This window comes from Rattus norvegicus, chromosome 3, assembly GCF_021556685.1.
Source record: "Rattus norvegicus strain SHRSP/BbbUtx chromosome 3, alternate assembly SHRSP_T2T, whole genome shotgun sequence".
Classification (NCBI taxonomy): domain Eukaryota; kingdom Metazoa; phylum Chordata; class Mammalia; order Rodentia; family Muridae; genus Rattus; species Rattus norvegicus.
The window spans coordinates 27,990,036-28,002,498 of NC_141536.1; the positions used below are offsets into that span (position 1 = coordinate 27,990,036).

The window sequence follows — 12,463 nt, forward strand, 5'->3', positions numbered from 1 at the left end:
TGAGCCAGTGCGGAGGAGCACGTCAACCAGAGTGGCTGAGCCTCTACTGCAAGTCTGTCCCTTTTGTACCAGAACTCCAAAGGAACAGTTGTAGACTCAGAGCTAATACTCACCTTTCTGTGCAGAATTTTAATCACATATTTCCTTTCTTTGAACAACAGGTAGAGCTGCTTGTTTTAAAACTTCCTGAATTGCATTTTAATGAATGCTTTAAGGGAGGATGTCCCGTATCTCAATTCAGGTTTTAGGGTGAAACACATCTCCTGTGACGTTTATAATATACCCTCTTCGTGGTTAAACATCACATGTGACAATGAACACCCCATCCAGTTTTCCTCCAGTTAGAGGCAGTGGAGGTGAGACTTGTTAACATTCTGAAGAAGAACAGAAAGCACAGAACATGTCAGCATTAGAGGACATCAGGGAAGCATTTGAAGACCGGCTCTACCACCCATGGGAAGGATCTTGAGGCTCACATGAAATCTTTTTTGTGGCTCGTGATATTTCTGGGTAGCAGATGCTTTCTCAAAAACAGATTTTACTTTTAAAAATATCAAATATAATTAACACTTTCAACATAAAATGAAGTCTTTGCTTCCAGATGCATTTCAAGGTGTTGAAATCAATCCATGCGGCCTTCTATGGCTAAGAGTTTTCGCTATATTATTGGTTTTATTGTCCCTTCTATGTGCCATGTCTGAAGACTTGGGAATAAGAGCAGGACATTTAAACTTTACTGTGTATGAAAGATGCCTACTAAGGAGGAATGTTTTGATAGTCTTTTGAACTATCCTGACCAATATGGTGTAACTTATGAGGTTAAGAACTATATATACTAGTACCCCTTTGAAAAAAAAAAAGAGTAGGTAAAAACAGTGTAAGCATCCTAGACACTGCATTAAGTTTTTGAGAAGGGGTAAACCTTTTAAACATGTTTAAAACAAACAAACAAACAAACAACAACAAAGCAAAATAGAATTGTTTGCAAAAGCTCAAAAGTTTCAATAAAGAAAACCCAACATACTAAGCCCAGGAAATACTGGGGTGATTTAGCCTCTCTTTTAAGATAATGACGAGTTCTATCTTCCCAGTTATTCCCTCACCGGGAGTATCACTGGCTTGTTTAGAACCACCCCCATCACGTCACAGGTACTGAGAAGTACATGTGTCAACAAAGCCTTTTCTTATTTAGATGCAGCAATATATCAAATGTGAATGTATAGTTTTTCATACGAGGTGACTAGAATGTAGATTCTTATCCTGTATAGAAGGACGAGGACAGGGGAAGGCATACATTAATTTGATTTATGAGTGAGGGGGAAATCCCATGCAAAAGTTATGTAGAGTATCATTATCATAGTTGCCCCAAATCAGGAAAGCAGGGCTAAGATGTAGCTTGATTCGTAGAGTTTGTCTGGCATGAATAAAGCTCTGGGTTCTAATCTTCCAGCATCACATAAGCCATGGTAGTACAAATTCTAGCACCTGGAGGCAGGAAAGAGGACAGAGGGCTCAAGGTCACTCTGGACTGTAAAATGAGTTTGAGAGAAACTGGGGGAACAGAAGACTTTATTTTAGAAAACAATAAGACAGGAACTATTTAAGTATTTGGGACATATTCTCTGAAGTTATTTAATTTTCTCTGGCCATTAACTAGTTAAAATGCACCATAGCAAACCAGAGAAACAACCCATTCTTTCTTGGCCATGTGTGAAAGACCTTTTTGATGGGTCATCCTTACTTTATTCTGAATTCTAAAGTCTTAGACAGAAAGGATTTCTGAGAGTTTCTGAGCCCTTTAGTTTGTGTGCAGGGTTGGGTGAGGTGTCTTTGTCTAGTGGCTTCCTTGTAGGCTAGGACAAGACAGTGACATAGTGGCCCCGCATACTATGGTTCTCATAGCAGGTGAGAATGACTTACTCCACACATCTTGCTGTTTCTGCTGCTTCCACTCCCTCCTTTGAAATCTGCAGCTCTGAAGAATTTCATGCCTGGTACACTGATCTACATGACTGTCTTTACCCTGAGGACTGTGTGTGGTTCCTAACCCTGATTGATTTTCTGATTTCTATTTTGATACCTATCACATGGGCTCTGTAGGATTCAGTACAACCATCTGCTCCGTCTTGGATGCCTGTTAGACCACCCAGCTCCTCTAGAGAACGGGGCTGGCCCTTGTCTGGTCATCTCTCTCTGGTTTTTCTTGCTCTGCAGTATAGAGAACTTATTCACTTCAATAGCCGGGGAAGCTACAATTTACCTGTTAGTAAACAGAAGATGGTTTATCAACAGACTTTACCTTAATGACTACAAATGTTTACCTCCTGCTTTCCAGAATGCAAAGAAAGTCTTGGAAATGTCATAATATGTAACAAACATTTGCAACACAGATCCTTGTTCATCTTTACAAGAGACAATTGTATTCTGTCTTCACTGACACAAGAAAACATTCAGTAAAAAACACAGATAGGTGAACACTTAGACGCAAATGAATATGCTAATTAAAATTGCAGCGGGCAGTTTATTAAAAATTTATTTTACAATCCAGCCATTTAAAACATCTTTACACCAACAAACAGAGCAGCCTGACTCCAAGAATCATAAGTGACTTATCTTAAAAGGAATATATTTATAGTTGGATGCAAGTATTTTTGAGGAATTTTATACCAAATTATGTTTTGTTATGAGCATTTTGATTTTTCTCTTTTTACCCACAGGGAAAAATTTTAAAACAAGTATCTCGTGTTCATTTTATGGATGAGAGGACTTCACTCACTGAATCTGCCATGTTTGTCCGAATTACAGCTGTTTATCTTGCAAGTTTCTTTAAGATTAATTAAATGCAAATGAAACCCTGTGAATCATGGGAATACCTGCCAGACCCCTTATTAATACCTTCACTTAAACCTCCTTTGCCAGAGAGTCATTAATTTGCTAAAAGAAAAGTGCTAAAGCAGTCCTTTGCCTACAGCAGCTTTGAGATGGCTACCCAATTAGTTCGGTAGCATTCTGATCCTCTTTCTAGGCCCCGTGGCCCTTTGAGGACACAAGAAGGCTCCGATGATAACCTGGCAACCCAGGTAGAAACTCGGCCAAGTGTGAGTGTTTGAAGCTGCAGTTTGGCTGCCATCGTGTCGGCAGAGAGAAAGAATTCAGGCACCATGTCATCCAGTACAAAGGATAAAAACGGATTCAACCGGAAATTCAATGTGGCACCACATATGGGATACATGAGTGCGGTTATACAACAGGCCACATATTTTTTTTTGAACAGTCTCCTACATGTGATGCCGAGGACATGTGTAACCATCATAGCGTCTCTAGGAATCTGTATTTAATTTGCGTTGGGGTGGTGGCAGGGATTGGAGATCTGAAGCTGCCACAGGTTTGTGGCAGATGGCTCTGTGTCAGCTATGACAAGCAGCCAGGCTCGGCTTCCTCTGCAGATTTTCTTTTCTCTCTGATCAGGTAAATATGGGCACACTCTGGAAAGTTCTTCAGATTCTGCCTTAGGCTGCAAGTTTGCGACTTAGCCCCATCTGTCACAAATCTTCCCTGGGTTCTGTTGTGAGCAGAGACCTGAATTTACCATGTAGGGCTGCCCAAGAAAATGGAGCCACTTCACCCTGTAAGAAGGGGAGGAAGAGATTAGAAAGCAGTGAATAAGCACAGAGAAAAGAGAACTCGGAAACTCATGCTGCAAACTTACTTCGTCTTTCCAACTCTAACCCCAAAGCCACCAAGTCCCATCACCCCGAGATTGCTGGCTTCTGACTGCTTCAGCATCACTGCGTTTTAATTGTGGGAGGAAGCAGTTTGCACATGGGGACACTGCTGCACACATTCCCTGGTTCATGCCATAGATGACTGCTCTTAGAAGTTTACCACCTGTCTTAACTTGTGTACAAAAGGTATCCAGTGCTCTTAATTCACAGTGTTGCCAATGTGAATTCTCCTCTTGAGCAGCAAGGACAACGAGACAAACGCTTTCACTAGGACACGGGGTTCATAAGCTGCTTCCATTCCCAAATGGGGTTCATTCACGATTTCATTAGGGCACTTGCTCAGGGCAAATGCTATTACGGTTGAAAAAAAAATCCAGAACTGCACATGAGTAACCCACAGGCCAAGAACCTACCTATGGAGAAAGGTGAACTGGCCAAAACAGAGGAGAGGAGAGGTGGGAAGGGGAGAAGAAGGGAGAGGGGACGGGAGGGAAGAGGCGAGGGGAGAGTAGATGGAGAATAACAGTAGATGGGAAATAGGAAAAAGGAGAGAAAGAGCTTAAGACTGAGACTTGGCATTACAGATTACTTGGTGCTCAGAGATTTTCTAAGTCTTTAAGATAACACTATAGACCTTTGCGTTTTCGAAGGAAAAAGCAAGACTTCAGAATAGTGCTAACAGTGCTGGGAAACACCTTGTCCATAGTTAGACTATATACTCAAATTAAAATATGACCATCTCTTGACGAGAACTTAGAAGCAGCATGGCTGTGGTTTGGATGGCTGGAGCTTGACAGAATTAAGACAACTGCAAATGGCTTTTCTGGGCATCGAGTCTGCTTTGTAAGCATAATTACTGTTTGGAGTTAGTTTTAGACAAAAATCTGAAAATTCTTTCCTTCAAATAATAGATTTTATAGGTCTCAACTGTTGAAAACTTAAAAAGGACAGAGTATAAATCAGTTACCTTCTGAAAACCTTAAACTACAGGCCACTCTCAAAAAGTAAGAAGATTCAGTTTTCCTTTTCCCTGAAATACAAACACCCACAAAAACATACAAATGTAGACACACACACACACACACACACACACACACACACACACACACACACACGCGCACGCGCACACACACATGCATACACACACACATGCACACACAGACACATGCAGATACACATATATAGACACAAAAAACATACACACATATACATACAGACACATGTACACACCCATGAAGATACATACATACACACACAGACACTTGCACAGGTACATGTGCACATGTGCAAGCACAGATACACACAGACATACACATTTGCACATACCACTTATGCTCACAACCCATTACTCAGGTTGTAAGTCAAAACAAGTGAAGAACAGGGTACACATGATGTCTTCAGGTGATGTCCACCTCACATACCAGCTCTAGCATGCTCCTGTTCTATTTGCAATACTCATCATAAGGGGCCATCTCTTTTTTCAAAGCGTTTTAAAATAAGAGGAAGAAAAGTTATTTAAAAGCAAAAAGTGCTAGTCTCACACAGCTATTAGAGTACTGAAGTGACTCACAGGTTAAAAGAGAGGCAAAGGTCCAGACTTGCTTGTAGAAAGGATACAGCTGGTACTGTAAAAGTCAATCTACCTGTCTGTCATACTAGAAATCTGTTTACAGTAGCTGAGTGGTCTAGAGGGGCTCTTACTGTGAGAGAAATTAAACTTTTTTCCTTATGGAAGTATATGGTTACTGTAATTTGGTACCTGGAGCAAGACACAGCTTAATGCTAGGAAAAAGTTATAGTCAAAACCTGTATGGAATTCATACATGTAAACTTTTAAAAAAAGTGGTTTTTAGGCCTTTTAAAGCAATAAAAATGTTTTAGATTTTAAGATTATTAAAAAACATTTATGTTTTACATGTATTCAATGATTTTGTATGTCTGTGTGTGTGTGTCAGAGAGAGAGAGAGAGAGAGAGAGAGAGAGAGAGAGAGAGAGAGAAGACAGACACAGAGAGAGAGAGACAGACAGACAGACAGACAGGGAGACAGATAAATTATATACATACTACATGCACACACATATACATTCATACATACACACACACAGATACATACATATGTATGGAGGTATGGCCTAAATCATTCAGGTGAAAAGGTCATAGGGTTCTAATGCAGGAAGTCATTTTGAGAAACACCAAGAGTAAATCAGTTCTGCTTCAAATCCTGCTGCAACTGATAGCCCCACCTCTCAATCATATTGATGTGTAATGCTTCAGATAAGGAAATTAGTACTTTCTTAGATATCAGTGATAACTGTACCTAAACTTAGCATTTTCTTATATAAAATATTAATTATTATATGAAATTATAAGATAATTCATATAAGAAATTATATATTAATAGCTTTACCCCTGTCATTAACCTTCTAAGTGTGACCCCACATGAAAAAGTCTATGCCAAGATAAACTCTATAAGGTACAAAGCCCGAAAAGCTTTAAACACCAACCTTTAACAATAAGAAAAGATGTAAACCATAAAAGAAAGAAATTGAGGAATCCAGTGACAATCTGTCCAGAGCTGTCCAATGGCAGGAAATAAAAGAAAGAAGAGAAAAGAAAAGACTTTAAAAAGTCCTTGCATAAGTTAAGTAATGGAGGCTGCTCTGCAGGGGACTGAGTCTCTCTTACCAGAGAGAGCAAAGCTACCTGTGAATGGACAGGAACAGAAGGGCAGCACTGAAGCCACCACTGGGATCCAGGGTCTTTTGGTCAATTCATTCTTACTTGTATGACCTGTGTAACTAAAGAACCAAACCTGAGACCATTCCTAGCGTTTTTAATCTAGTGCCTCATAATGGGCCATTTGTCTTAAAGCTCTCAACTACTTATGATTTTAGATACACCTCTTTACATTTGGAGAATAATTTTTGATACAATTATCACTAATATCTATCAATGAGGACATACATGAAGGTGTATCATAGATTTTAAAATTAAAGTATATTGCAAAAATATATGTGTAAATTCTTACAGATTAGTAATTTATAAAACATTGAGTTGCAGGGTTTATCATGTGAAGACTAGAACTTTCCATCAGGGCTAAAATGTAGCAGTTCAAGTATGAGTTATTTTTTTAAGTACGTGAAGAATTTTGTATATTAACATCATACACCAAGCTAACATTCCTTCAGGTTTTTTTCTATTTATTTGTAAAATAAACACTATATCCCAGAAGGGTGGTAATTCTATTGAAAAAGGTCAGCTAGAAATCTGTTTCCTTTCGAACTGCAGAAAATTGTTTCAGGACTTGTGAAGGCTCAGATGTAGGGAAACAGGGTTAATAGGGCTCGACCCTAACCAACATTGAAACAAATACATTTGATGGCACAACATATCTGTAAACATTTTATCAAAAATTTTTCTGAAGCATAACAAAAAATTGGTATTTTAGCTGTGAACTTAATGAAGTAGGTTCACATCACGACTATAGCATGGATCTACTTAGGCCAGAACTTTTGCTTCCTTAACTTTCATAACCTTCATGTTCTGCCTGCCTATCCCACAGGGGACTGAACGAGGCATGCTGTATGTGAACCAAAGCGCGTCTGAACTGTGGAAGGAGCGCACACTGGCAAACCGTGGAGGCCTCGACTCTTGGAGGCTTCCTGTGCACGATGCAACAGTATCCACTGTGGGAGCCTCGCTGAAGCCTGGAAGTGTGCAGTCAGCATTTTAAACCATCATGAGCTACCTTCTGAACCATCGCCAAGTTAATAGACAATGAAAGATAATGAGCTTGAAATTGGGTGTTAAATTGCATTTTTGGTTCTCTCCCTTTTTGCTGAAGTTTAACTGTTTCCTGGAGAAATAAAGTCATGTTTTCATGTAGCACTATGTAAACATGTATTTTAGGCCTTGAAACAAGGGAGAGAAAAGGCAGGAAGGTTATATATTAACAAAGAAATTACAAGTTTCTGGATTATCAAAGTACTAGATTATAAACCACATTAGTCTTATGAAAAATGAAGACACTATGGTCAAAGACATCAAAAGGTGAATTATTCATGGCCTGGAGCTCCCTCTGACCTGGAAAGCAGAGCCTACTTCAGTTCCTTATACTGTTAGGGGCTCTCCGTGCTGTTTCGTCAGTGTTAGCGGCTGGACTCAGGTAAGGGAGAGGTGACGGCTGATGGTACTGTTTATATGACCCATTTGCCTTGACGCTTTCAGCTAAGACCCATGGACCCGACTCTAAATAAACAGAATTTTTAATGTCTCATTTTAAACAGGACGAAGGGAATTCAACTTTTGAAAGGTGTCTTTATAGTAGTTCAAAAACCAACAGCAAATTTCACTAATGTCATTTAGCTAAATTTTCGAGGACTTAAGATTTCATTATGATGGGAAGAAAGGCTTATTCTTATTAGTATAATTGTGGACTCTTTCTTTTACTTCCTTTTAAGCTAATGAGTTACATTAATCCAGGTTCATTTTTATAAGCCTCTTGAGGCTAAATGTACAGGACAGTCATCTTAGAAAACAATAAATTAAAAAGAAAGCATGTTCTGTGCATGAAGTGCACGTATTTCCTAAGACCTAGGTTAATACAACTGGCATCCAGTTTAATTAATCCTTGTTAGTGTAAGAACCAGTACCCTCCCTAGCCTGTTTCCTTTAAACATTAGTATGGTAATTAGATTTTTTAAAAAAAATTTTCTTTGTACTTAAATGTGGCATTTCTATCACGTAAATTTCTTCTCAATAGCTACCTTATAAAGATGTTTTCTTATAATGTCTGGTCTCTCACAGAAACTCTTGAGCCTTTTTGAAAGCTGTTCAGGTGTGGAATACAGATACTCAGCTGCAGGAAAAACAGATACATTTTTAATGAAACAAAAACCTCAAAGCACACACTCGATATTAGTCACTTTACTAATTAAAAATGCATATTGCTCTGTGCCGCCTCATGTTTTACATTATTTAAGCATGATTTTATAAGGTTACCTCAGCTCACAAGGATGTTTAATGCTAAATAAGACTGTGTAGTTGTGCTGTTTAGACATCTCCTCTGGGTGATTAAAATACATTATTCTAATGCAGCACAATGCATATGTGATATATTTAGTGATGAGATTTTTTCAAAGACCCAGTACTGTAGCTGTATGTACCCTGTACAACAGTTGCATATTATTAACTAGTCAATTGTTTAAAGAATTTGGTATGACTTCCAATCCTTGAATTTTCTCTGTGTATATCATTAAAAAAAAATCTGTTAGCAATTGCAGCAGTACTGACCTGCTTATAAAAATCCGTCATTATGAGATGTGTATGCTAACAATAAAGAATGCTATTTGAAAACTTGCTTTTTTTGTTATCTTAAAAGAACAGATGGTAAATATAAGCTTACTCTAATGTATTAAAACACATAAACTCTCCTTAACACTAACATGTTGACTTGCCGAATAAACAACTGCTCCTACTTAAGTTTATTTTCAAACTCTTAGTTTAGCATGAATCCTGTATTAAATCACAACAAAGAAAAAGCACATGAAAGTGGCTACCTGGAAAGATTTCAGGATAAACCAAGTCTTTGGGACAGAGTGGGTAACAGCCACAGTACACAGCTTCCAACCTGCAGAAATGTGAGAAAGAGGACAGGGCAGCAGGCATGAGCACCACAGTCAGAAGGATCTGTCTAAGAGAGCAGTGAGAGCCCAGAGCTCACGGGACCAGCATCCTGGGCGGCCCTCTCCTCCTCGATGCCAGAGCTGCTCTTTGCGAGAGTCTATTGACCATACCCGACTTCCATGGGGCAGAGCCGCCAGCATATGCTTTGTTCACTGAAGTAATCAAAGCGCAGCTCTGCATTTTTGTTGTTTCTAAAATACTGTTTAACACATTTTATAATCAGCAGATAAACATATTCAACAACATGGGAAGTATGGACAGCTTTTCTTAATAATGCTGCGAAGTCCCAGAATGTTCACTTTTCAAAAAATGTTTAAATAAAATAGCAAATACTTTAGCAGGGAAGCCGTAGAAATGATCGAGGCTCTTTTAAAGCAGCAGAAAAAAAATTTACAATCTGTTGTGATGGGCATTTTCAGTTCAGGCTCATGCTTGGAAACAATTTGTTATTATGCAGATGTAAAACTCCAATTGTGGAAAAACTCTTGTTCAGATCATTTTAATGAACATTTTGCTTTTCTGACTAAAATCAGCTTACTTTCTATTTTATCAGAAGAGAATAGTTTCGCTCCTAAACAACCACGAAGTTGCGAGTTTTCCTAGGGACTGTATCTCGAAGGTCTCCTCCTGTCCCTGTGGTGGGGGCTACGCAGAGGAAAGGCATCCCCCTGCAGTCTGCTAGGTTTGCATGATGGTATTGATCCGACGTATCATAAACCTGGAATATACCACTGTCATTTCTGTTGGCTAGATATTATGCAGTGAAATTCAAAACACTCTTTAAAATATGTTTATTTTATGAGAAACTTTGAATTGCATCCAAAATGTTGACCAAAGGCGGAATTTATTTTGAACTGCAGAATTTTTTCAGTCCAAGAATGATCTGAAGTCATGTCAATGTTTACCTTGTTTATTTACAGTGACAGAGTACATGCAATTTAAACTGTTTTTAAGTGGGTGATGGTTTCCCTATTTTTTTTATGTTACACTGAAATTAGTTTAAAGAGAAAGTACTCACTTTGAGCTACAGTTTTTGGAAAGTACTAAATTGTTATAAAACACAATAGAAATGCAAAGGTTTTAGTTACCAACTATCAACTTCAGAAGACAGGCTATCTGACCCTTTCTTAAACGTGTAAGTATTATAAGCACAGCTATAAATTACACTGTGCTGTAGTAAAAATCATAAAAATAAACGCTTGAGCATGTCAACCTCTGATGCACTTTACAAACCAAAGAAAAAAAAGCACAGTGCCTGAAGTCACTCAGTTTTAAAACGCTGTGCCAACGGAAAAGCAGATACATATGAACATTCTCTCATAATTACAGAAAATTAAGAGTAAAGTCGCTGGCATTTCAGAAAGTGCAGATTATCTGCTTTTTAATAATGCATTTGAATTATTGTATATCCAAAGAGAAAAATCACAGGCTGATTTACATTTGAGTCAGCGTATGAGTATGTCCCACACTGTGTCCAAAACGCCTCTACAATAAAATATCACATAGTAAGTCATGAACAGCATTGTTTGATGTAAGAGGGAAACTTAAACAGCAATAACAACAACCTAGATTTTTGTTTTTATTTGCAAATAATCTAATTCATATTTAAGGTTCTAACTCGTTAAACAATCAGAACAATCTCTTGGCTGGTTTTGACTTGTTAAAATACTAGTGTTAATATTTAGCTTGGGATTACATTTTCAAACACATGACCAAACCTATAATATTTAAAAATAAATCACACATCATCCTCATAAGTTCCTCATAATTTTGTTATTCTGGAAAACACTCCTGATAATACAATTATTCATCATTTCGATCCTTATGCACTACCAGTTAAATAATAAATAGGGTTCCAATTGATCTATTGTTAAAATGACTAGTAAATGACCTTTTTATTCCAATTAACAAATCATCAGCTAAATCTATGAATCTTAATATTCAGATCTATTCACTTCAATTCATACAATTTATCTGCAAATAGTTGTTGGGCTTTTGATTCTAAATATAATTAGCTGATAATTTTGCTTGGCTGAATTACTTTTCTGGAGGGCCTGCAAAGGCTCTCAGTCGCATTATCTAGCAATAATGAATCTGATAGGTGAAATGCTTCACTGTAATGAGGACGAGACACAGTTGTGACACCTGAGTCTACTAATAACAGAAGACTGCTAATTATCGACAGCACTTTTTCTGTGTGATGCAAGGAGGAAAAAAATCCCTCATTATTAAAAAATAAAAAGTTACAATTATAAGTGACACCGGAGGAGAGTAAATAAAATGGAGTGATTAAAACATCGCTGCTTTAAGGGTGTTTTTAATTAAGTGGAAATGCTAATGTTGTCATACTTAGCAGATGGGATTAAAATTAGTTATTGTAAGTAACTCATATTTTATGTTATGGTTTCCACAGCATGTCTACAAGATCTAAGAAAGTGATACATTCCATAAGACATTTTAAAAATGAAATTCTCATACTCTTTACAACTCATAATAATGAACATCATGAATAAACTATTGAAAAAAATCCTGCCAAGGATTTTACCACAGTGACTTAACTAGCAAGGAATGCAAGCGTAATTTACTGGACTGTCGCAGCTTCTCTGATGGTGCGCCTTTTGCTTTGCTGATTGCCGCACTCCCTATTTCATTCACACTCAACAAAAACAAAAGTTTGGGATTTGGGAATTTGGCCAACATCAAATGTGGTGTCAAGAAGGTAGGGCCTGGATACAAGGAGAGATTCTGACCACCCACTAAGGTGATGTTCTAAGCTAAAACAGAGGATGCGTCATGTAACTGCAGATAAAAACCTAATTGCACACTTTCTCCTACTTTATTTGTGTAAAATTTTCCATCTGCTCCATCTAAAGATGTCTAAACTGTTAGTATCAAACCTGCGTTCAGCTGCCAGCTGTGCACATTAAGGATTGCAAAACACCAAGTAAATGAGCCAGCATGAGCCGAGTAGTAGTGGTCCATCTGCCCAGGGCTGGGGAGGGCCTAGTACCTGGTCCTGTTCAAAGCCTGCCTTCGCATCAGCAGCTCAGAA

General features: G+C 38.1%; 1 protein-coding gene across 50 annotated transcripts in view; it reads right to left on the reverse strand.

The window, feature by feature from the left end:
- Nucleotides 1–2,493: 2,493 nt before the first annotated feature.
- Nucleotides 2,494–12,463, reverse strand: part of Qtman (queuosine-tRNA mannosyltransferase) — a 390,738-nt gene continuing 380,768 nt past the window's right edge. For 39 of the 50 annotated variants that reach the window (XM_087653016.1, XM_087653032.1, XM_087653045.1 and 36 more), the window contains 3 exons: nt 9,285–9,355; nt 8,493–8,584; nt 2,502–3,626 (listed from right to left, as the gene is read on the reverse strand). In XM_087653016.1, coding sequence (XP_087509142.1) covers nt 3,543–3,626; nt 8,493–8,584; nt 9,285–9,355 — 247 coding nt within the window. In that variant the 3' untranslated portion in view covers nt 2,502–3,542. 50 annotated transcript variants of the gene reach the window in all.